Raw genomic sequence first — 26,489 nt, forward strand, 5'->3', positions numbered from 1 at the left:
TAGATTATTGGCAGTGAGGCAGATAAAAAAAGTGAAACATATGTTGATCCCAGCTATGCTGTGTGTTTACAAGTAGATTTCAACAGAATCTGAAAAGGCTTTGTGTTGGTTTTGCATGGCCTGGTTTTTGGTAGTGGGTGGATCACAAAGTGTCTTCTGTGAGAAGCAGCTGGAAGCTTCCGCTGTGTCCAGCAGAGCCAATCACTGGTGGCTCTGGAAATGGACATGCTGCTAACCAAAGCTGGGCCAGTTAGAGGTGATGGTAACGCCTCTCTGATAACAGATTCAAAACAAAATCAAAATCAGAATCAGAATAAAAGGACACAGTCCTTTTTGCCTAGAGAAGACAAGGAGGTGAGAACATAAGAGGGAAACAACATGGAGACACCACGGTCAGTAGAGAAGGAGGGGCAGGAGGTGCTCCAGGTGCCAGAGCTGAGCTTCTCTGCAGGCTGTGGTGAGACCATGGTGAAGCAGCTGTGCCCCTACAGCCCATGGGGATTTGTGGGCGATGCAGAGATCTGCCTGCAGCCCATGAGGGAGGTGCCCATACCAGCAGGAGGGTGTTTGGACAAGGCTGTGATCCAGAGGAAGACCCAGTGGAAAGAGAGGGTCCTTGCTCCAGGCTGGAGCAGCCTGTTCTTGGAGGACTGTACCCTATGGAAAGATTGACCTATGTCACAGCAGTTTTGGGAGGACTGTCTGCCCGTGGGAGGGACTCACATTTGCAGCAGGTGTGGATGGCTGCTGCTTGTGAGAGTAGACCCACACTGAAGAATTTCAGGGAGGGCTGTCTCCTGTAGGAGGGACTCCATGGCCTCACAGGGAATGGACTCTTCTCCTGGAGCAGAGGAAGAAAATCTCGGTGATAACTGACCAAACTACTGTGCCCTGTCTCCCTGTTCTGTCAGTGGGAAGGAGGGAGGGGCTAGGGGAAGAAAATGGCTTATTTTACTTCTCTTTATACTTCTCTGTCTCTCTTAGTAATAAATTTACTTTGTACATTTAAGTTGAGCCTGCTTTGCACTTGGAGTGTTTTCTCCTAATCTTTATTTCAACCCATGAACCCTTTGTTAATTTTTTCTCTCCCCTGCCCAGCTCTGGCAGGAGAGGGTGAGTGAGGAGCTTTCGTGGCATTTGGCCAATGTCAAACCATGACAGGCTTCCATTAAAAATGAACATGTAGACCCATTTCTGTGTAATTGAGATGACCTGCAGTACAACGTTTTCTTGCCTCAAACCAGCTGTGAACTGCAGTGGTTTTAGAGCTCTCATGTGAGCAGTTCACTCACATCCAAAGCAATAATGGGAACGCAAAGACCAAGACTTTCCTTTCCTGTCTTCTTCTGTCATGCATTTAATGCATATTAGAATTCTTTGAATGTGAGTTCTGTGAGAACAGATCTTTAGATATTACCAGGTAGATAATGTTAAGGGAAGTAATTTTCAGTAAAGTAATTTTCTTCTGAGTGCTGAAGCCTTTTATTAGTTGTGAGAATAATACCACCTGAAATGAGGATAGAAATGAAAAGAAGTTACTTCTCTCTATACAGGACCTAGTGTCACAGAATGTCTTTCCTAATGTTGCAATATCACTCAGAAAGCCTCATGACTTTGTTAGTTTTCTGCTACTCTGACAATGCATCAGGATTTGTGAGATGTGTTTGCTATCCATCAAACATTAGTTACCTGATTAGTACCTAAAAAATAATATTTTCTTATTTGTTTTGTGGAATATGGAGACTATAATGCCAAAGCTGGCAAATGTTGTTGTGTAGAATCAAATAACTTGAAGAAATAATTTAATTTTTTTTCCTCTCTTCTCCTTTAAGAATAATTATGACGTCCTCAGCTGCTGGAATATATGGAAACTTTGGTCAGGCAAACTACAGTGCTGCAAAACTTGGCCTTTTGGGTCTTGCAAACACAATTGCAATTGAAGGCCGGAAATATAACATCCACTGCAACACCATTGCTCCTACTGCTGGATCCAGGCTGACCCAGACTGTCATGCCACAAGGTGAATAATTTAAGGCCTACATGTACTGGTATTTTTCAGTGAATTGAAATGCAATAAACTTTCTTACCTCTTAGAAAATGCAAGTCCTTTGCACTACCAGTTCATTTTTCCTACTATCTTTTTATCTTTGAACTGTCAACTTATTTGCTTTTTCTGTTGTGAGGAATTCTTACTTTCTGCCACAAGATATGAAGCAAATTTTCTCATTTGCAAAAGCAATTTCATGTAGCAAGACTCTTTAATTGTAATCTCTTCCAAGATCCTCCTACACTACTGGAAAGGCTTGTTGGTTTCATCACATGAGACATCAAGTATGTGGATAAGGTGTCTACACTTGTTACAGTATTGCCTAATTACAAAATACTGGGTTTTTGCACAACATGTTATATATGTACTTAGTGGTTCCATGATCACCAGGAGGTGGTAGTGAACTGAGTTGCTTAATTTTTATTTTTTGCATGGCTACTGATCTTTGAAAGTTTGAACAGTTTAACAGAGTAAGTAAGTGTAAATTTAGGATAAATAGACTGACTAATTACTTTGGCAAATGACCTGAAGAAAGAAAAATAATTTGGAAAAAGAAAAAAAGTTCTGTTAAAGGAAATTGCTCTCAGAAAATCTTCTAGGATCAGCTTTTTTCATTTCACTCCTGACCTTCTTTTCCCTTATGATGGGCAGATTTCAAAGCCAAGGAAATCATCACATTCGTCAGACTGATCAACGGGGTATTGGAGAGCAATATGTTTTGTATGTTATGCACAGATTGAGTGCTTGATTTTTTTTGACTGAAGTAGCCTGGTTTTGATCTAAATAATCCAGGTGGTCATGACTCTAGCAGTCTTGTAAGTTCTAGTGATTCATTGGAATTGTTTATAGAAGATCTAAACATATGAAGCATGCAATGTAAAATGGATTACAGTAGCTGGAAAGTTCTGAAGACATTTAATCTATATAGGATGATAAAAAATACCTCAGAATTTTCTTTCTTAGTCATTTTAAGAAGGGGGAGATCCTTTGGTCTCTCTCTAAGGTACTAACAGCTCTGATGATTTATTTCCTATCTCGTTCACTCCATCCCTATTCAGTTTTTCAAATATTCCTAAAAGATTTGAACACCACAATTTAAAAACATTTTCAGAGATCATCAAATTATCCTTGTTATCTTTGTCAGGACTTTCCTATTTGTCTTCAGATGTCTGCAGGCACCTATGCTTTTTCATTGCCATACATTGTTATGTATGTTCAACTTGACCCACATATTCTTGATCTTGCTAAGAACTCTTAAATGCAGTTTACATCTTTTGTTGTTGGTTTTTTTTTTTTTTTAATTTCTAGTACCTATTTTTAAATTATTTTAAGAGTCGATTACAAGCATTAATGATAATAGTATAGGGCTAGATTTTGAGACTAAATTATGTGTGGCATAAAGTAGAATATTTTGGAAAGGCGTAATGGGTTTGCTATGCACTTGTAACATGCCATATTAAATGGGATTCACCTTTCTTCTGCTTTTATGGAACTTCTAAAAATGAAATTCTGTTTACCTTAGATTTGCTATTAAAGAAGTAGTTGTAATTATAAGCTTTCCTAGCTCTTCATCTGGGAAAATCTGGCTATAATTGAAAATGCTTGATGACCTTTAGCTGAGGAACAGCTATATATCTACCACTGTTGAAGGAATAATATTCTAAAAGCTGAAAAAGGAAATTAAGCAAAGTTAATATTCAGACAGTGGGTAGAATATGTGATAACAGCTGCCTGGGCAGCCACACTGTTCCACGACAATGTCTCAACTTTCAGATAGCTTTCTATTGTGCTAGATGTCAATGAAAATTCCAAAATAGGATTGATATGTAAATTTAACAGAGTGATAATTCTTTATATTGTTTGGGAAAATCAGCATTTCCAAATGAGATAATTCTTAAACAGTCAGCCGCGGCAATTATTATGTAAAGTTTTGTGTATGTAGTTGACTAGCATACTAAAAGGAAAATTGTTCAGGTACATCTCTGTCAGGATTATGTATAGCCGTCTTGTGCTTGTTTCAGGCTGCCTGTCAGGTGGAAATTTAGGAAGTTTGTCTGGCTTTGCAGTCTGCATGTAGCAGTGTTCCCAACAGTTAAACTGGCTTTCATCTCTCTGGCTAAGAAGCCATGTCATGGGATTTGGCAGCATATATGTATCTCACTAGGCATTCATATTTATTGAATCTTCAAATGTTTCATTTACTTGGTGCTTTCTTTTCATGGCAGAGTACCATTGATAAAATTCTCCTGGTTCTGCTGTTCATAAGAGGGTGTTAGATTAAATAATTTGGTGAAACTGTAGAGTATTTCTATTTCACAATTTCCCCTCTGATTTGCTCTAGATCTGGTCGATGCTTTCAAACCAGAATATGTTGCTCCTTTAGTAATTTGGCTTTGCCACGAGAGCTGTGCTGAAAATGGCAGTCTTTTTGAGGTAATTTTTTTATTTTTCCTTTCTTCTCCCTCCTTCCCTCCCTTTGCTCTTTCCCCCAATATCAGTTGTTTGTTTTATCTTGTCTGGCCTTAAACTTTTTGCTGAAACTAAATGACCATATGTGACCTACATACTCAGCGTAGGTAGAAGAAATATCGATCTGGTTGTGCAGTATTTGGCAAGTACTTCAGGCAGTAGCAGCTTAGTCAAGTTCTGGTCTCAAAATGGTGCTCAAAATGTTACCAATTTGATTGTTACAATTCTTATTGTATGCTTTTAAGGTTGAAAAGATGCCAAAATTCAAAAGACATTTTTGTTCTGAAAATCATTCAGACATAGAAAGTAGCTTGCAGGAAGGCATAATTACTTAATTATGATATTCATTATAGGTATTGGCCTCAAACTGCTAACTCATATATTGGATGGAAGCTGTTTTATGTTGATCACATTCAGGTGCTTAATTAAACTGTTAAATACAACCAGCAGTAGTTCAGAAATTCTTAATATATTGAGTTTGTTCTGGAGTATAGTTTTGTTTCCCAGCATTACTAAAGCTTTGCTTTGTGACATGTCCTAAGCTGATGATATTCTTTTTTTTCTTGGCAGGTGGGAGCTGGGTGGATTGGAAAATGTAAGTACTTTATGTTGGAGGATTGATCTTGTTTTTGGAATTGATATTGAGACTGCAAATTTTGTTTAGACTTAAACTGTGTGCGCAAGACATTTTTTACTTCAGGCAAGAAGATGAATAAAAGCCTAGGGTTCTGGGGAAACTGCTTGTATTTGTTAAAAGTAAAAACTTTAACTTCATGTGAGAAAAACTGGTAACTTAGGTATGTGCATTGTCTGCTTTTGAGCTAACAGTGACTGAAAATCTGCCTAATTAACTTCAACTCTTGGATCCTGGGCATAATTTGAAGTAGAATTTGTGGTGCTAAGTATATGTTGCTGCCTTTTCTTGACAACTTTAATTTTTCATGGTATAAAATATCACATGCTGATAAACAGGCATGTTTTTCATTTCTCATTTTATTTTTTTCATTACTTTTCACTATTACTTATGCTTCTGTTAAAATACTAGCGTGTAGGCATGTTAAGGCAATTAGTCTTCTTAGATAACCAGCAGCTATACTACCCATGTATTTTCCTTAGTGACTCCAGTAACCAACTTAAATACTAATTTAAGGAAAACTTGCAGGCGATACTAAGGACTTATGAGAAGAAAAAATATTCAGTGTGTGAGATATCTTGACTTTTTTCCTAAATCCACTGAACTTAGTACAAGCACTGTTTTCATGAACTGTACAACTTTTCAGCCTCCATGAGTATCATCAGAGGGTTAGAAGTAGGGCTGTTAATTCAGGAGGTCATTCTGCTTACTTTTAAGTGGGTTTTTTCCAACTTGATAACCATTTTGTACATTTCTAACTAACTGCAAGTGTTCTGTGTAACTGGAATAGTGTTTCCAAGAGGTGTGGCAAACAGATTAAAAGACTCAGGGTACCAGCACAAAACATCTTGCTGCCCTTCACAAGCAGTTTGGTTTTAAAACAGCTGAAAATCTGCGCTTTGACCAAGAGAAAATACCATTTTTCATCATTATAATGGGTACTGTTGAAGAAACCAGATTGTTAATGAGGTACCAGTATGGCCTTAATCATTGCCTTCTGCTAATTAATGGCAAATCCAACATGACTGGTTAAGTATTTGAATTACAATCCAAGTAATCCAAGTCTATATCCTTATGCAACTAATTTCACATTGGCCTTACCAGTTTCTCTCAGGTTACAGTATTGAAATACAACTTCAGAGACCATTTAGAGGAGCTGGCTATTGCTATTAAGGTTCTTCTACAGCTAACAAGGGGTTTTCACTTTTTCCCTGTAGTTCTCTATGCTTTCAGAAGATCTCCTAAGCAGTAGTAGTCAAAGTTACTTCAGAAGATAAAGTCTGTAGATGAATCCAACTTTTCAGGAGACAGAATCCTAAAACTAGTATTTCTGGAGAGTAAAAATTTTGTTACTGCTTCAGCGAAACTTAAAACCAGTGCTGTTCCCTTTCTAAAAGCTAGTTAAAGCAGTGAACCCTTTTAGTCCAGCTGGAATTTATACTCGTGAGTTACATAGGAGTACTTAAAATGTTTCCCTTATTGTACCATCTTGAAGGTAGCGGCCTAGAGGAAAGTTGTTAAAGAAATGAAAAGCTTCTTTGTTTGTTACTGGAACTGACTGGCTGATGTTTCCCATTAGTGCGCTGGGAGCGATCCTTGGGTGCCATTGTCAGAGGAAAGAATCAACCAATGACACCTGAAGCAGTGAGAGATAAATGGGAGAAGGTGTGTGACTTTGATAATGCCAGCAAACCCAGAACCATCCAAGGTAAGGGAGACTTTTAAGTTGGGGACATTCAGCCTGGGGAGGAGAATGTTTTGGGGAGACCTTATTGTAGCCTTTCAGTACTATATGGAGACCTCTGAGAACAACAGGAAAGATGGGACAAACGTGAAAACTGCTGCAATAGGACAAGGAGTAATGGTTTTAAACTAAAAGAGTCTCAATTTAGATTAGATATAAGAGGGAAGATTTTTACAGTGATGGTGGTGGCACGCTAGCATAAGTTGCCCAGAGGGGTGGTGGATGCCCCATGCCTGGAAATACTCAGTGTCTGGTAAGACAGGGCTCTCAACAAGCTGATTTACATGAAGATGTCCCTACTCAGGAGCTGATAGGGGCTAGGACTATCTGACCTCTGAAGGTCCCTTCCAATCCAAACTGTGCTTTGGTTCTGTGTATGTGGATAGCTTGGGTAAACAAAGGTAGAAGAGAATGATTTCTTTCAAACATTTGCCGAAGCTTTAGAATGTACAGAACTAATTAATTTTCTTGTAAATCTATTACATTAATCATTACTGTTTCAGTATGGTCAGATCTTTCTAAAGCAACTGCTATGTTCTTACCTATAGCATTAAGACATGATTTATCTTAACAGTTTCTAGAGAAGTGATACAATTGTCATTGTAAGCATTAGAGTCAGACTGATGACAGTGTTTTATTTTATTGCACCCACATGCAGACAGCATAGTGTAAGAGAGAAATTGTGCTTTCTTGTCAGTTCTGGAATCTTGGTTTTTGGTGAACATTTCACTACCAAAAAGCTTCTGTTAAGTTGTGGGATATATCACGGCAAAAAAGTTCTTACTGTGCCTTATATTCTTGGGTCACATTGCCCCCCTTGGCTGGTGACTGGAATTATTTTCTCTTTCAATGCTTTGTTTACTTTTCTTGTTCCTTGCCAGCATTTAAGAGTGCAGGGCAGGAGGGAAAAAGGCATCGCTATATACAATGTCAGTTGAATTTCAAAGATACTTAAATGCACAGTAGATGTTCAAGCCATTGGTTTCAAAATCCATTAGGATATTTTGTTAAAAATCTTAAAGAGATGTTTTTAGATGCCTTTACCAGAACCAGCATAGTACACACTTTGTCCTTTCCCTCAGGTCTTGGCACACAGGGGAATGCAACCATCCAAACAGTAGTTCTAGGTCACCTTACTGATATTTGACTTACAGGTATCCTGTTTCCAAATGTATGCAAGTTTATACATGTTCTCTGTTCTGCTATGGAATGGTGTTTATAATAACATAATTCCAGCTTTATCAGTTCTGATCTGTTCTAGGACCTGTCACATGAACTATATTACTTTATGGGTCGCTAGCAGAAAAGTGTTGTAGATAGCGATTTCTTTTCAAAGTTGCTTCAGCATTATATATGGTATTTCACATCTGCCAGTTGATGCCATGGGGAGAAGAAACTGAAGAAGATTTTGAACTTCAAGTAAAAGTATTACAATGCAATATGGCAGGTTTCTACAGTCAGGAAATCAAAAATGTTACATTGGCATGTGTCTTCCATACCTTAGTTTCTGTTATGGACTTAGTCAAGATGTATCTTTTTCCTTCCAGTGCCATCAAGCCACAGATACTGAATAAAAACTTGTGCATTAATTGTTGTATTGTGTATTTGTGAGAATCAGCATAAGGGTTAAGAAAATTCTCGTTAGCTGAATAGAATTTTTAATTTTGGTCGAAGTTGCTTCTCCTGTCAAATTCTCCTCTTTATTGCTTGAAGGTATTTGACTGTGAAATAAAGGAAACTAATTAGAGTACTTGAAGTAAAGATTAAAAGGTACAATACCTAACATCTGCAAGTTAAACCTCTTCCTGTAGATTTCCTTAATATCAGTAATATAATGTGGTGAAGAGCATTTGTGTACTAAGCATTAGGTGCAGTAGGAAAAAAAACCAAAAAGGAATTAAGTATTTGCTTTTGATGTAATAGAAAACCCAACTGCTCCTTGGGTTTTCTACTACAAGAGTACTACTTCCTCTTCTGTCGTTGTCCAATTCTTCCTATTGTGGAAAGGGAATCAGACTGTGTTTTGGTAGAGGCAGAGAACAGGCATCCCTGTCTTGCAAGCTGTATACTGTACACAGCATTCTGTAGTATCTCTTGCACAAGTTAGTGTGTTGTTTTGTTATCTAGGGAAGCAGAATTTATTGTGTTTATGACATGGGTGAGGCACTCTGTCTCAAGCTTCTCTTCAGTTGTGAAAATGTGAGCCAGTTTCAGCTAAAGATCTGTAATTGGCTATTAGAAATTTCTGTGCATTTTTAATTCTCTTAGAAGCTATCTATTTACAGAAAATAACTAGAGTGTTCTCATTTTTTGACTTCTGGCACATCTTAAAAGCTTATGTCTGACATAGAGCAATTTAATATAAAACACATTGAATATGTGTGTGTGTATGTATGTATGCATACTTTGTGTGTGTATGAAGAATTTGTGTAAGAGAAGTTTTCCAGCTGCAGTGTCACCTTTCCTTACATGTATTTAAAAAAGGTTTAAACACTTGTGGTGTTTCCTTTGTTGTTAAAGGATAATGGTTCATATGCAATGTCCCCTTACTGGAAAATTAATACTTTTGGAAAGAGATGCCCTTTGTTGTGACTATTTTCAACCTTTCTTCTCCAGCATAGTCTTTTCCTTTTGTCTGCTAATGATTTGGTGTACAATAGTAGGCCATTCTGAGGTGGTGAACACTTAAGGTTTTAGAGTTCACTGGTAGTCCAACAATTTAAAAAATACCCCTATACCAATAATAAGATAATTGTGTTAATTAAAAAGTTTCCTCCTAGGTTTGTTTCTGACAAAATTATGCCCCTTGTTGTAATTGTATATTTCTTGGGTCTTAAAAACAGTTAGAAAGTTGGGAATTATCATCCTGTGAGCCTCAACTGTGTGCGTGGGAAGGTCTTGGAGAACAGGGAGGTGATTTGAAACAGCCAGTACAGATTCATCAAGGGTTAGCCCCGTCTGAGCAACCCAATGGCCTTCTGTGACAGAGTGACTTCATCATTGAGTAAGGGAAGGCCTGTGAATATCATCTCTCTGAACTTGTGTAAGGCCTTTGACACAGCCCCCCATAACATTTGTGTAAATTGCTGAGATACGGATGTGATGGATTAATTGCTCAGTGGAGGAGGTGTTGGTTGGATGGTCAGTGTCTCAATGTCAACATGGTGATCAGTAATTAATGCTGTCCATCAGGGGCCTGTATTGTGAACAGGATTGTGTAGTAGCTTAATCAATGACATAGATAAGGGATGGAGTACACCCTCTGCACATTTGCTGAGGGTGCACTGAGCTGAGGAGTGTGATGTCACAGCTGAGGGATGTCATCCAGAGGGTCCTGGACAAGCATGACTGAGCCCATGGGAGCTTCATGAGCTTCAACAATGCCAAGTGCAAGGTGTTGCACGTAGGCTGGGGCAAGCCCCAGTATCAGTACAAGATGCTGAGGCATCAGAAACATCCCTGTGGAGAACAATTTGGAGATGCTGGTGGATGAAAAATTGGCCAAAAGCTGGCAATGTGTGCCTTCAGGCTGAAAAGTCAGTTGCATCCCAGGGTGCATCAAAAGAACCATATGTCCAGTAGGCTGTGGGAGTTGATTCTGCCCCTCAGAGGTCTCCTCTCCACTTGGAGTACAACATCCAGCTCTGCAGTCTTCAAACAGGAAAGACAGACTAGCTCTGGAGCAAGGCTAGAGGAGGGCCGCAAAAATGATAAAAATGATGGAACTCCTCTTATAAAGGAAAAGGCAGAGAGAGTTGGGTTTGCTCAGTCTGGAGGAGAGGAGACTTCAGTGACACCTTTTTGTAGTCTTTCAGTCTTTACTTAAGTTTTTGGCAGGGCCTGTTGCAATAGGATGAGAGGTAGTGGCTTAAAACTGAGGCTTGATTTAAGTGAGCTATAAGGAAGAAGTTTTTTACAAAGGATGATTAAACACTGGAACAGGCTTTTCACAGACAGGTAGTAGATGCCCCGTCCTGTAAACATTCTGGGTCAGGTATGATGGAGCTCTGAGCTACCTAATCTAGTTGAAGATGTATCTGATCATTGCAAGGGAATTGGACTAGCTGACCTTTAAAGGGTCCCTTCCAACCCAGACTATTCTATGACTCTGTGATCTCCTTAGTGTTCAGCCAGACACAGCTCACCAATTTTACAGTCCACTCACATCATACATTCTGGAAGAAAGACTCCTTGAAGAGGAGATTTTAGTATTCTGCACCATTATTAATGTACACATTACCTTTATACTGTTTATCTTAATTATGACAAATAATTTTGTCAAACATGCATGTTGTTAATCTTTAGGTCTCACCATTAAAAGTGATCTTTATATTCCAGCATGTAAGTAGTTTGTGGCCATGCTAAGTTGAGGAAACATTCGGCTTTGCTTGGAGGTCAAACCTGTATTCTCCTGTGAAGATTTTAAAGCAATGTGAAACCTTCCTTTTGTTCATGAAGAAAAAGTAGAAATAGTCTGTTACTTCTCCCAATAGCTCTGTATTGCTTTTCTTTTTTTCATTTAATGAATGAAGAAAGGGATAAAAGAGATTACCTTACCTTTCTTACAAATTAGAAATATTGTTTTGCACATTTTCACATTATTTAAGTGTCATAACCTCGTGTCACATTGTGACAGAGCTTGTATCCAAAGAGGAAGCTTGTCTTTGGCAGAAGAGGTGATAACATATGTTTGTTTCTTAGATGTTTCTTTTCTTCACAAGATTCAGGCTACAAACAAATGTTATGATGATTCTGGCAGCGAGACTGGTAAGCAAGAGATAGTTCAGGAAAACAGGATTCTGCAAGAGGGCATGCAGTTTACCTTGCAGGCTGTTTAGAGTAGTGCTGTATGATAGAGCAACATTGACTTAGTGCATGCAGCAGTGCAAGTCAGTATGGGCACAGGGGTTTTGAAGTGGAGGGGAGTAACTCTGCATTGAGGTAGTTAAGAAATGATTTTGCACTCCTCTGATTTAAACAAATTTTTATTTTTCTGTGTGAGATTCTCATAACCTTTTGTTTTAGACTTTCTAATGTTTAATGTTGATTTTACCCCTATTAAGCTTGAAGGAACAAGTTGTTCTTGGTAGCCTGTCATGACCATAGCTGAATTCAGCCACGCATCATCTCATTTATAGTTTTGTCATTGTTCAGTCTCAGACTTATTTGTTTTTCTGTCTGTCTGATTCAGGAAAGAGGGTAGCAGTCGGGAGACTAGACCTGTGACTTGTATTGCAAATAATTCTCGTAAGAGAATCAGTAGTAATTTTCATATATTTGCTTCTCAGACAGTTGAAACATACAGCACTCATTATCTTCTCCTTAACACATTGAGATAAGTGTCATCATGGTTGACTGGTGGGTGCAGAACTGATAGAACCTGTGCAGAAATCACTTTCCTCTACTTTTATGTGAATGCTTATAAAATGCAGTGAAACATAAACTTTAAGGAATTTAGAGATTTTAGAGGAGCTGAGGTTTTAGTTAGAGATAAGCTTTATTAGAGTTAATCAAAATAAATGGGTAGGTCTTGATGAAGTTAAGAGTTAGTAGTTAACTAATAATTGCTTGTCAACATAATGTTTGGTTAGCTGGGTTTCTAATGAAGAATATAGAAACTGATAAATAGCTCTTAGGAACATAAGACAGTTGTAGGCCTTCTCTGTTCTGAAACCAATTGAAGACAGGGAATGGGAAAAAAATGTCATATTTGCATTGAAAAGTTAGAAAGGTCAGAACGAGGAAGACTTCATTTACTTCCTAATTTTGGGACCCCTCCCCATGAAAAAGACCACTGACCCATTTCGAGGAACAAACTACACATGCTTAATAGCTTTTGAACTAATTACCTACGAAGCGGGGAATGTGATGTACCAAAGTTATGAATATGTTTTTGTATTTTGGGTATTCGATACTTGTATTGATAAAAGGACTCTGTAATCACCTGTAAATTGTGGTGTGTATTTGGGAGTTATCCCACAAGCTGCCCTGCATCACAATAAACATACACTTTCTAACTTAAAGCTCTTAGAGAGTTTCTGTCCATCATAGTTGGATATTGGTACTAGATCAATATCCTTAATTTTAATAAATCAGCAGCACTGTGCTCAATTTACAGATGTATATTTACTGTGTTTAAAGGTGAACTGAGAAATACCAGGCTATATCTCATTTGCTGATTGATGTGTGTGTTTTGTGTCTGTAACTGGAGTGTGTCATGTATGGTTATCTAAAAGTGAGTTTTTTTCAATTCCTTTCTCTAGAATCCATAAGTGTATTGAGCGATGCTCTAAGTCAGATAGAATCTCAAGGGAATGTTTCTATGAATTCAACAAGCTCTGCATCAGTGGTCTCTTCTTCTGTTGACACAGTAAGTACATCTGTCTACCAGACGCACTCAAAGCTGGGTGAAAACCTTGAGCAGAGAGACCAGTGTTGCTGCCCAGCTTGTACTCTGGCTTGCTGTCTGCAAAAAAGAAGGGTGGGGTTTAAAATGTGAAGGGTGGAAGCAGAATGAAAAACATCTCCAGACTTGAATTGATGATAGGAAAACTTAGGGCTGAATAGACTGGATAATGCAGAATCTAAGCGCTTGTAAGTTCTGTTACGCATCTCTAATTAGGGTATTACTCAGAAAAGTGACAGAGCTTGGGTGTTGTTGGGCAGTGTCATTTTGCTCTGGCTCCTTCTCTATAGATAATTTTTCCTCATTTCAGTCTTATTATGCTGTTAATTATTTCAGTTGTGGTTTGTTTTTGAAAAAATCTTATTCACTGCTGAGAGTGCAGCTGTATGAAGATATACCATTTATTCTTGAGGTAGATTGCTTGAAGCAAGGTATAATGGCTTGCATTTGGGTTGCTTGTATTGCAATGAATGCATTAATATTTTATAGTGTATTTATTACTCATACTTTATGTGTACATGTGACTGTAAAGAAAATCCTCAGACATCAGGTTTGACAGAAGAATTACAGAATGAATGCAAGTTCAATATTAAATGGTTTTGATTTTTATTTTATGTTGACTTCTTATTTCCAGGCAAGCATTGTTGGCCGTAAATTGGGTACCAATGTGTATAAATACACTCACTTGGAGCCTATTCTATATGCACTTGGTGTGGGAATGTCTACTAAGGATCCAGACCACCTAAAATTTCTCTTTGAAGGAAGTGAAGAATTCTGCTGTTTACCTAGCTTTGGAGTAATTCCTGCTCAGACATCGATGTTTGATGGTGTTCCTTCTCTTTCAGGACTAAATATTGATCTTGCAAGGGTATGGAAGAGTAAAGTAGCTAATTTTGCTTGTGTGTCATATAACTGAAAGGTGACTTCAGTTAGTATTTTTGTAATATTGTTAAGTTCTTTTTGTTCTAGAAGTTAAAAATTCAGTGGTTTGTATTCTTATATCCTAAGAAATTATTCATTTACTTCACTTGTCTAATTCATCTTCCTATGATGAGATATATGATGAATTTGATATTCAATTTTACTTTGTGTTCACTATGCTTTTTTTAAACCATAAAAGCTTAAAACTTTATTTGAAAACATTTTGGGGATGAAGTTAGAAAAACAAAAGAATAAAACTTGGGTTTTTTTTAGTTTGTTTGCTCTGGACACTTTCTAAAATAGCTGTGTATTGACTTGGGGGAGAAAGCAATCTATTGATTGTTATTAGAGCACTGTCTTTCTTTACATAGATGCTGCATGGTGAGCAATATCTGGAGCTTTATAAACCATTACCAACTTCAGGTCAGTTCTTCTGTGTTGTTGATGTGTTTTTCACTATGACAACAGTTTCTGTAGCTGTGTTGTAAATGGAAACAGGGAAGCTTTGTTTTAAACTGTAGTGGGGGAAAAGAGAGGCAACCTGTTGTGTTCTTGGAGGAATTCTGAAACTGTGTTTTATATAGTATACTTAGTAAAGTATGCATCATCTTTGATACAGTAAGCAATTACAGTACATACCTAATTTGATACTAACTACCAAAACTAAAATATTTCAATAAGGTTGTATTATAAAACTTTTGGGATGTTTGCCTAAGAATTCTTCAGCATTGATTGTGTCTGTGTGCCTGTAAGAGGATAAGATGTAAAATAAGTATGTAAAAAAACAAATGGCCATCCTAATGAGGAACCTGATAACAATTACTTTTCTTCCTGTCAAAATTCTCAAGGCATTAGTTACTGTAGTAGCAAATTCTTTTCAGAGATGGCTGAGTTTTCCCCGATTACAGTATCTGAGAGTTACTTTTTACGTTAATTCAAGATATGCATGTGGATATCTTGGATATCTGGATTTCCTCACTGGTAGTTTATAAAAATTAAGTTTTTGAGATTGTAACCAAAAAAAAAAAAAATTGCAAGCCACAAGTAAATGGCAGGATTTTTTGTTGAAACGAAAAACTATATGAAAATTATATTTAATACGAAGAAGTTGATGATTAGTAATGGATTGCCAGGACTTCATAAAGGTTTTTGGTTTTGCATTCTGTAGGCTGATTTATAAACACATGTGTGTCTCTAATGCGGTAACCTCTATGACAAATTTCAGGGATCCCTGTGCCCGGGCTCTGAGCCGAGCTTCTCTTCTGTAAGACTGTGGTTGCCTCAGCCCTCCTGAAATCTGTGGACAGTCCTTAAATGATTGAACTTATTGCTATCTTCAAAGCTAGTTCAATGTTTGAGTCTAAAAAGTAATGTGTTTAGCTCTGAATACATGAACTATAACAAAATTCTATTTAAAAAAAAACCCCAGAAGTTATATAAAAATACCCCAAGCAAAACAACACTCAGATCTTCAAACCAAGATTTGCAAAGATTCCCAGACACTGTTGTTAGAATGATTGTAAATAATATGACTTTTACAATGCTTATGGTGATAATAAGAATTAGAATTACAATTAGAATTACAATTACAATAATAATAATAATTAATAATAATAATGACAGCAACAGTAATGATAGTGGTAGGTAGGGAATTTAGTAAGTTAATAAGGAAGTGTAAAGAGTGATCTGTGGGCTATGTTCCTGAATCAAAACCTTACAATGTATCCATGTTCTATTCTTACAGGAGAATTAAGGTCAGTTTCAACTGTTGCTGATATTCTGGACAAAGGATCAGGAGCAGTCTTGCTAATAGATGGTAAAATGTTTTATGGCTTTTGATGGGGTGCAGTTATATTTAGGTAAAATGTTTTATGGCTTTTGATGGGGTGCAGTTATATTTATTAGGCTTCATTTTTAACTAGCTATACCAATAACTGCCAGCCCTTCCACGGAGAAGACTTTTAGCTTATTAAATCTCAGTGAGATGTGGCTGTGTAATTGTTCTTGGTCAGTTAACCTACTGAATTAGAAACACTTTCTTCCTTTGTAGGCAGAACAATGCACCATGCAAACAGATCAAAGTGTAATTGTTCTTGAGTAGTTAACATACTGAAATAAGAACACTTTCTTCCTGTGCAGGTAGAATAATGCAGTATGCAAACAGATCCTAATAAGTTCTTAATAATAATACTTTCTCCTGCCTGAAGGTAGCCAGTTTATATTCAGCCACCCCACAGGAAGGGGTGTGTGTCTGCGTGTTTGCACGTGTTTTGTGGGTGGTTTTGCAAAAGTTAATAATATTTTATGTTATGTATGTTTTAACATATTTTATGTTATGTTATATTATACATTATGTTACGTAGACCCACCTGTAAAGCATCGATCTTTGAGAGCATGTCCTGCATTCTTTTTTTAATGCCTGCATTATTTTATTCTAAACAAAACCCATTTGCTTCCTTTTAAATCCAAGTTAGAGCATGAGAATGTCTCCAGAAATTGATAACTTGAAGTTTTCAGAATCTTACTCTCATTAGATGTGATTATACCAAGGTCCTTTGGGAAATTAGACAGAAAGAGTTAGGTTTATAGACTGTGAATCTCTAAACACAGTTGGCCTTTTATTCCTTCAGTGGTCAGATAAAATTGTTAAAGGTTTTTTACTGACTAGTCCTCATAGCTGTGTTTTGTTTTCATAATGGGCTAATATGAAGCCTGTTTATTCCTGCTACATGCAGAAGTTCTTTTTGTGAGTGGAGTGTCTGGTTTTTAAATTTCTTCTAGAACTGGAAATTAACATTATTAAGAAAATATTAATTATTATTAACATTATAAATTATTAACAAAGTTGTGTGAATTCCAGTCTGAGGTGTAGAGGAGTGAAATAGCTATGAACCACAATAGGAAGCTGATTCTCAGTTCAGTATAAGAAGTCTAACTTCTTCAAAAGAAGAAATAAGTGTCCTTGAACTCTGGAACTCTTCTCATACAAGGTGCTAGTACCACTTCTTGTATGAGTTCATAATCTAATTAACACACTGGTTATTCTCAGTAGCTTTTAATACATCATATTTTATGGTACAATTCTATATTTAAATAAATTAATACAGTCTGAGATGCTGAGATAAATCTAATTTCAGTTCTGTGTTGTCAAATTTTTTTAGCAGCTTGAATGTTGTCACCATTTTGATAGCTCATTTTTTGATTTTAGTGCTTCCAAATAGATAAAGTTCATTTATTATTTAAAACATATCATCAGTCTTCCCTACTAGGAAAGTGACTTGCAGCAGTGCAGTGTGAAAGTGTGACCACTGTCAGTTGTTAAAATGAGCTTTGTCAAGCTTCCATCTGAACTTGTCTCTTGTAACAACACATGCTAGTTGTATGAAAAAGGAGATTGAAGACAATAAGTGACCTTCCTCTTCTTTGTGTTTCAGTGAATACCTATTGTGGAAAGGACCTCGTCTGTTATAATCAGTTCTCTTTGTTTTTTGTTGGAGCTGGAGGATTTGGTGGAAAACGAGCATCAGAAAAGGCCAAGGTAAATCCACATATATCCATATTTTAAAAAACCCCACCAAACACATAAAGAGTTCTTTCAGCACTGCAAGAAAAATATTAGCTATATGAACGAGGAAGTGTAAACTAGCATTTAAGCAGTGTGGCTGAGCAAACTCAGATGGATTTTAAATACTTCTGTTCCCTGCAGAGTCTGAGTGAAAAGGTATTGTTCAGGTTTTGGGAAACCAGTGGTTTTGTTTTGAGAGTTAGAGAGAAAAGTGAATTGATTAACATTACACAGGAAATATTCCTACACTGAAATATTTGAAATGGTAGAATATCCTAATGGAAAGCAGTATTAGAGTTGAGCTTGCAGTTTCTAGAAAGGATCTCTAGGTGTAGCTCTTTTGAAATCTATGTGTTTGTATGGAAGAGGCTTGGAAAGCATAAAGAGGAAAAGAGAAGTAGCATTATAGTTTGGAGCTGAACTTTCCTGTTTTCAGAGAGTTAGCAGGTAGCAAACATTGTCACATGAACACAGAGTGTGTATGTCTGAGGTAGCTATTTGGGTACCTGCTATTGTCCCCTTCCATGCTGAGTTTGAGGGCAGTGTCAGCTGTGACTTCATGTTGGTTTTGTTAACTAGAGCCCTGAGGCACTACAGTAATAAACAATTGAATGAGAAGGTATGTTAAGTTCAGTGGTTTTGAACATGAATAATGAAATACCTAGGTTTCATGTGTCTGAAATATTGTAGGTGTTGTTCTTTGGAATTTTTGCATGTAAACTTACAGGGTTTTTTACTTAAACCTGTATCAATTATATAGAAGTTTTACAATATAGAAACTTTACAGATCAGGTACTGAAATGCCTGCTGCTTTTAAGAGCCTCTCTGTAGTATAAAAAAATTCACAGGAAATTGTTGCAGACAGTGTATTGAAGTCTTTGAAGGATCCCTTTGTTCTGCAATCAGATTTTATAAGCAGTGCATGTAAAAAACCCTATGGTTCAAGGCTAACCTATTGTGATGACGTCAGTGAGTCCAGTGTAGTGCTTTGGCATTTAGTTAAACATTGCACTTCAGGCAACTGCAATTTTTTCACTCTATTTAGTGAAGTGTAAGAATGTTATATACACTATTTTACATTTTAACATTTGAAGAATACTGTTTCAGGCAGCTCCTTCCCGTGATTAAAAGAAAAAAAAAAAAAATCCCCCAAATGTAATCTCTTTAACACAAAAGATACAGCAATTTCAACAGAGGCATCAGCATGCAGGGGGCTAGTTTTCCAATGGTAGATTTTCCTGCTTTTTCCTTGCAGAACTTCCCAATTAATAAAAAGTTTCATGCCCCTCTGTGCAAAAAGAAATCCCAAGCTGAGCAGACATATGTTGTAGTGTGTCTTTTTGTCACTTAACACTTTTATTGTATTTGAAAATGCATTGCAAGTCAAGAGGAGCAGATTTCCAAGTTGAGGTCAGTGGTGAGCAGTGTAAGTCATGTGCCTCCTCTTGAGTTAAGGGTTTCTTGACCTGTGGGTAGAGGGGTTTTTTTGATTATTCACATGTTGGCTGGTTTTAATGACTCAGTAGGTCAAGCTAAGTTTCTTTAAAAAGGCTGGAAGTAGATTGGCAAGTCACGCTTGTTTTGAGAGCATGTTTAGGAAATGTTCTTGTTATCAAGCTGATTGTGTAGGTCCACTGTGATTCTCTGAAGTGACAAGAGGAGTGCTTGTCTTCCACCCAACAAATGGCCTTGTAGAGCCTTTGCTTTTATTAGACATGAAACTGCTAAACACGTGGTTTCTTTTTATTTCTCTTTCCTTTGGTAAAGACCTTACACAAATTAGGATAAGTGAAATTACTACAGGTGAGAATCAGTTTGCTTCCTTTCATTTTAGAGCTTAAGCTGGTTTCTTTCTGGACTTGTTTGTTTTGAAAATACAAGGAGTAGAGGAGAAAAAATTATTTCAGCTACTTTAATAGCTTGAATTGGTTATGGTGTACTTTATGTTTGTCAGGATCTAGGATGTTCTCTGTCAGTCTGTTGGCAAGATTTATGTCTTGGAAACTGAACTATGAATCTGTAGATTGCACAAGGAACAGCTTTTTTGCAGTAAAGTGGGGCTTAATGTGCAGCATGTAATTGCAAAAAAAAAAAGTAAAAGAAAAAAATGTAAAACAAAAAGGAGCCGGAAACTCATGAAGGTGAAAAGTAATGAAACAGAGTCCTCAAGTGAGGTAGTAAATAATTTTGTTCTTCATTGTGCCTCTTAAAGTATTATTTTAAAAGCTTCTTTTTTTTTTTTTTTTTGTGTTCCAAAGCATTTTACTATTCTGTGAGATGACTTTTTTTTTCTGAGTGAATAATTCTTGGCTTTTTTTGGATGATTTGGAAGCAATGTTGTCAAACACATCAGGTGAATCATGTAACAGTAGGCAGGATCTGATGCCTCAGAATCACTATCTTTGTAAGGCTAACCTTCATGAGTGATGTTTTCTGGACTAAGTATCTTTTTCTATTTGTCTATAAATGTAGAAATGATAGGAAGAACCTTCCCAATGTGGTAAATATTGTTTCCTTTTATACATAACTGGTGTTAGGTATGGATAAAAGATTTTTGCTGTGAAATACTAATGATACTATTACTTGTGCTTTAGTTAACAGCAGCTCCACCCCAGAGAACCCCTGATGCTGTAATTTCTGATGTTACAACAGCTGATCAGGTAAAGCTTTGTGTTCTTCAGGTGTGGAAATCTTTGTTTTGTTTGGAGAAAGGAGTGCTAAATGATGTTAATTAATAGTGTAGGTTTTCTGATATACCTCAGGTATTTATACTTGCTTGTTTATGTTTATGTGTGTATGTATGTGTAAAGCTAAAATTTCTTCTACCTTATGACAGTGTGTTTAATGTACTGTGTACAACATTCTTTTCTTAAAACTGATGAAATTTTATAATTGTTTATTACGAATTTTGTATAGAAGGAGGAGGTGAATGTTTGTTCTCTGTTGTACTTTTGAAAAGAAGGTTCAGGCTTCCTGAAATTTACACCACATGGTGCAAACAACCGCATTTTGACCAAAAAAAAAAAGAATTGCTTGTGGCTCCCAGTTTTGAAAAAGTTAAATTTGTGCAGTAGGAGGAGTCAAGGGAAACCTGACATACTGACAGACACTGTCCGGATATGTTTCTGTTTGTCCACATTCCCACTGCTTCACAGGCATCTGCTTTCCCTAGGCAGAAACCTGTGCAAAGAAATATAATCTCCTCTCAAGGTAAACCTGCAGGTTTCAGACAAACAAGAAAGGAAAACTGGGGGCTACCAACGTTAGGACACGGAGTGTTGTTTCCAAAATCAGTTTAATCATGGCAGGTGGCTGTAGCTTTGGAAGATGGAATTAAAATGTTGAGCATTCGCTGAACTGTGCTAATTGCAATGTCTCCTTAGCCTCTCTCTGATTATATATGGAAAAATTAAGTCTCATCCAGCTGATTCTTGTCCTTGAAGTCCAAGTTAGCCATACCCACTTGAACTGGGAAAGAGCCAAAATCACCAGATCAGCATTTTTGTTTATGTCACTGATGTACTGGCTGCATCCTAAAATTTACAGCACTGGTCTAGGAGGTACAGGTGTCAAATTCTTCTCAATAGGCTTCATTGAAAATTGGCAAGGTGAGCAAAGAGCAGGGAATGGTGAGGGAGTACTTTTCTCCTGGCAGTTGGCTAAATGTGGTGGAAAGTGCTTTCTAGCAGCTGACCCTTTATTAGATGAGATACAGCATCTCTAAAGATTCAGTATTTATAAGTATTTATTTTGAATGTTGGAAAGATTCTCTACTGCATAATTATATTGGAATTGATTCCAGGCTCATCAGTTTTCACATGGTATTTATGATTGCTTGTTCATATGGTAGTTTTAGTTTCTGAGCCTTAAACCCATATGTCTAGAATTGTTATTGTGCACAAAATTCTCTGAAGTATGAGATAAAAGATAGTGATAAAACACTATGACAAAGAAGTTGGGAAACTTGCTATTGCAAAATTGATTCTTGGAAATAAAACAAGTAGCAGAGAGTAGCCACTTCACTTGCTTTTTTTTAAGATCTACTCTGACAGGTAGATATATAAAGAGAATTAACCTCTAGTTAGGACTTAGAGGAGCCACAGCCAGTGGACTTTGATAATCACAAGAAGGCTTCTGTACCAAATTATTCAGTTGCATTTTTGTTTCAGGGTGATGACAGGATGGGTGTACAGGAGGGGGGAACGTGTAGCACTTGGGAACTTTATGTACAGATACTGACTTTCATGGGAAGGACAGCTTGGGAAAATATTTTACATTTACCAAGATTTTACATTTATGTGTCTGTGGAATGACACATAAGTGCACAAAATCTTCTTTAGAAAATGGAAGCTGGCACACAAACTGCTTCGAAATTTCTGAATGTCTTAGTGTTTAAATGAAAAGTGTGTTGGCAGAAATGACTGTTGCCATTCAACTGTTGAATTGGTACAGAGTATAAAACAAACTGGAAGAGTCAGTTTGCAGATGGCATTTGATTTAACTTAAACTGTACTTATGTCCAGTGATAGTTGTGACACTCACCATAATTACATGGCTAAACTGCTCTTGATAGTTAGCATTTTTTCCCTTTTTATATCATGATTCTGTAGTAAACTGTCTCATAAATACACTTCCATGGATAATTTAGAAATATTTACACACCTGTCTTTCACTTAAGGTAATGACTGTAGTTACCTTGAAAGTTTATTCACTTCTAACTCTACGGCAGTAGGATTTTTCCTAGAGGAAGAATGTTGCAGACCAGATGAAGCACTGCTTAGTGAGGAGGGCTCTGGGAGTGGAGGGCTAAATAACTGTTTCTGCCCATCACCGTGTGTTCAGCAGAAGAGAGGGTACAGCCACCTACAGTTCCTTGACAAATCTTTGTGCTATGTGACCGTTGGCAGAACAAAGTAATCCTTTTGGTTAGTGGTATCAAAGACTAATAGCAAGAGGTATAATATATGTTTATCCCTCTCAGATCTGTACCCATTTCTTAGAAGTTCTTTAAATTGCAGCCAGTGCTTATGAATGAGTTGCTGTACCATGATGTAAGCTGCTTAAAGGTAAAAGTGGCTAAGAAAAATTTAGAAGTATCTGATCTTCTAAAAGCCTTTAAAGCTTAAAATTGCATCTTGCTGAAGAAGGACATAAAATATGTTGAATGTGTGAATTTTTCTGCAAAGAACTAAATGACAATTTTTGCATCTTGCCCTGTAGAGATGTGCATGTGTGGTGGTATTTTTCTAGTTTGTTCTCTCTCTGTAACCTGAACTTTACTTTACTAGAGACACTGCTGTAAGTCTTTTGAATTAAATAGACATTTTGACAGAAGATCAAGACATCTAGAGGGTGTTTGACTATCAGCCATTAGCAAGGAATGGATCATTCAATTTCAACCCTGTAGGGAATATTTAATGTAGTTACAGAGCTTTTGTCCTGACAGTTTTCAAACTGGGTGCTTAAATTGATCAATCAAACTGATTTTGCTGAATAGTTGCTAATGCAATGAAAACTAACAGGCAGGGAATGACCTGTATCTCTGGAGAATCTTGTCTGCATATAGCTTTCACTCTCTTCCCAAATGTGTTGATTTCTTGGGAACTCATTTTCTGATGACACACAAGGTAAGTTGCAGTCCTTATTTTAAGTGGATAATACCTTAACTAATACAAGTTACTTCTGAGGAAGGAAACTAGTTAGGTGTCTTGAATTTGTTGTGGACTTTCTATGATTTGTTTGTTAGCTTGTGGAATAATTCAGTGTTCTGATATTCTACACGTTTCCTTCCAAAAAACTGTTCTTATCTTCAAGTATCAGAAATATTCAGAATACACAGTGTAGTGACAACAAATACACACTGCAACAGTAGTGCACAGGATGAAATTTTTGACCACGTAATTTCAGTTTCAGTGTTCTCTCTTTCTTTCACCTTTTCCTGAAAGCTACCTGTTTTGCTTGCGACATGGCAAAACTAAAGCTGTAGTATGTGGAGTTTGCAGGACTCCAAGTTTTTGTTAATGTCAGCTCATCTCAGTGGAGCATCTAGTAATTTTAGAAAATATTTGCCAGTAGAAAAATTCTCTTTGTTTGCAACAGTGTCATATATCTCTCTATAGCATTCTCCCACTCAGATCTGACTCTGTGTGCTTGTTACTTATATCAATAGGGAGAAATAGACATGACAAAAAAATAAAAATGAACATTTAGACAGGTTTTGAAAAATATGGTGTCTCAGCCTGTAATGCTTTTGAACCAGCTGTGTACATGCAACTGTGAACTCTTTAAGACTCTGCAATGCAGCATCATGTGAGTCATCACATGTAGATTTCTGCTATAGCTACTTTTCCATGCAGCTTGGAGATATTAGACACATGGTACTTCTGCTCTGAGTCTTCCAGGGTTAGGCAGTTTGGCCATTCTTGCTTTCAAGAATTTTAAATTCTTCTTTAGAGCTGATGAAGCTGAGCCAAATACTGGTCGGTTAAAGGAGCTTATTTATATCCTGTCATTTTTAAGTTGCTTTTATTTGGAAAACTATGATAGTGTTTTAAGTGTTACAGATATCTAAAAAGATAAAAATTCCAAGTAAGGGTTGTGGAGTTTGTAGTCTTAATCTGCTTTATGTTCAGTGTTTAATGATACAGTTTTCAGTGATGCTGGCATGAATGGTGTGTTTGTTTCCCTCTTCATCAGGAACTCCTTCCACATGCGAGGAAAAAGCTGTAGGCATCAACTGAGGCAGTGTAGGAAGTCAGTTTTTCCTATGTTGTTTATTGCAACAGGTTGCATTCTGAAGAGTAATGAGAGGGAAATTATCTCATGGTTAGAGACTGGTTGGAACTGAGTTGTTTGACAGTGGATTTTCTGTGCTTTGGTCTGTGGACCACTGTCACCCAGATATCCCAAAGCACTCAGGCATGGGTGCACCTTAATCAGTGACTGGTAGGAGAGGATTAGACAATAGAATTTGGAAGATGGAATTTGGGAGTAAAACTAGCTGGAGGATGTCTGAGCAGCACAGGCTGAAATTGAAATCCACAGAGGCTGTGTTCAGAGCTTGTAAACTGTACATCAGAAATGTGAGGTGCTTTAAAAAGCTGGGCCTTCAAATTTTCCATTGGAGAGCTACGATTTGTTTCTGCTGCTTGACAGTTACAACCTTTTCTCCTTGTTGTTTCTAATCTATAAAGCAAGAATGTTTATAAATGTTTCAGGCATTGTAATTGTACAGAGAATGTTTAAAATAGTGGCATACAGCATCAGATGGTGATTTTTCTGGATGTGATACAGTTAGCAGCATAAAAAAGAGACATACATATATACTTATATATACACTATGTAAGTGAATATGATTATTTACTCATTCAGAGATTTTGAAAGAGATTCAGTTAAATCATACATAGACTAGTCTAAAAAAAAACTATGTAAAGCCTTCTGTTCCAGGTGTAAATCTAGCATTGATTGCCACAATATGAAGAAATTGCTGGTTTTTAGTGCTTTGGGTTTTTTTTCAAACATACAGTTACTTTTTGTTTTCTCTGAAAGGGGAAAAAGTAATTCGCCCCTGTCCTGTTTGAAGCAGTGTCATCAGCATCCTGTGATTAAGACTGCAGGAGTCACCTTCCCTTCCTGAGTCATTCTCAGTCCTGCAGTCCTGCTCACACTGCAGCTACCTGACTTTAGTTTTTTACTGTGTCAAATACAGTTAAAATTACAGTTCCTAATATAACTGGAAGCAGTTGTGAAGACAATTATGCAGAAATCTGATTTGTTGTCAAAGATTGGACTTTACAATAAAAACTTGCTAAGAAGAATTTTTTAAATGAAGGTGGAGCATGGGAAGCATTTAATGAATGCTTAATAAATTATTAAGCTAAAATCTACTGTGAAATGTTTTCTATCTGTTGCCAGTAGGTCCATTATTATGAGGCTTTACTTTATACCTGTGGATGGTGTGAAAACACTCTTCCAAGCTTATGTGTAGTTCAAATGTGAATCCTTATCTGTGGAAAGCCATCTTTTATTCTGCAGTCTTCATATGTGTTTTAATCCTAAGCATATGTAAATATTTGTGGTTTTAGACAATTTAGGGAATGATGAAGGAAGAAACTGGAAGACCCATCAGATCAATAGCTGGCTCTCAGCCTGGTGTCAGTGGCATAATTTTTGCTTTATTGATCATAGGTCAGTTTGCACAACAGCAGGCCTGCAGTCAACAGATAGGGTACACCCATCTCAATAGCCTAAAAGGTCTTTGCACAGGATTTAGCAGGGCTCTTTAAATGAGTTTTAAACTAGATTTGTAGCAGGAAAGGGATAAAACCAGGCTTACGAGAGACAAGCATGAGGGCAGCATGATAGTATTTGAGGGAAGATGTCTCAGTGGAGATGGAATCCGTGTGTCAGCAGAGACAGAAGAGTTATTGAAGCAATTAAGAGCGTAGTGTAGGAAGTATGTCTTCATACCCACAAAAAGATGGTGGGATCAGATGCACTACTGAAGTGCATCTACACTGATGAATGCAGTGTGAGCAGCAAACAGGAGAAAATGCAAGCCGTTGAGGAAAGGTATGACAGAGTTCCCAGCAAAATATGGTTGTAGAACAGATTCTAATTTATATCCTGTTCTGTAAAGACAGTAGTATAGCACTGCCTAAAGGTATGTAAATTTAAATGAATTTCAGGCAATAGCACAAAAGA

General features: G+C 37.1%; 1 protein-coding gene across 1 annotated transcript in view; it reads left to right on the plus strand.

The window, feature by feature from the left end:
• The window catches only part of HSD17B4 (hydroxysteroid 17-beta dehydrogenase 4), a 62,981-nt gene that overhangs the window by 10,164 nt on the left and 26,328 nt on the right, over positions 1-26,489 (plus strand). Inside the window, exons 8-17 of the mRNA XM_059873628.1 lie at positions 1,833-2,020; positions 4,389-4,480; positions 5,087-5,111; positions 6,730-6,858; positions 13,158-13,264; positions 13,935-14,168; positions 14,593-14,644; positions 15,966-16,037; positions 17,656-17,759; positions 20,381-20,446. Of these exons, the coding sequence (XP_059729611.1) occupies positions 1,833-2,020; positions 4,389-4,480; positions 5,087-5,111; positions 6,730-6,858; positions 13,158-13,264; positions 13,935-14,168; positions 14,593-14,644; positions 15,966-16,037; positions 17,656-17,759; positions 20,381-20,446 (1,069 nt within the window). The remainder of the gene's footprint in view (positions 1-1,832; positions 2,021-4,388; positions 4,481-5,086; positions 5,112-6,729; positions 6,859-13,157; positions 13,265-13,934; positions 14,169-14,592; positions 14,645-15,965; positions 16,038-17,655; positions 17,760-20,380; positions 20,447-26,489) is intronic.

Source organism: Haemorhous mexicanus, chromosome Z (assembly GCF_027477595.1).
Source record: "Haemorhous mexicanus isolate bHaeMex1 chromosome Z, bHaeMex1.pri, whole genome shotgun sequence".
In the NCBI taxonomy this organism is placed as follows: domain Eukaryota; kingdom Metazoa; phylum Chordata; class Aves; order Passeriformes; family Fringillidae; genus Haemorhous; species Haemorhous mexicanus.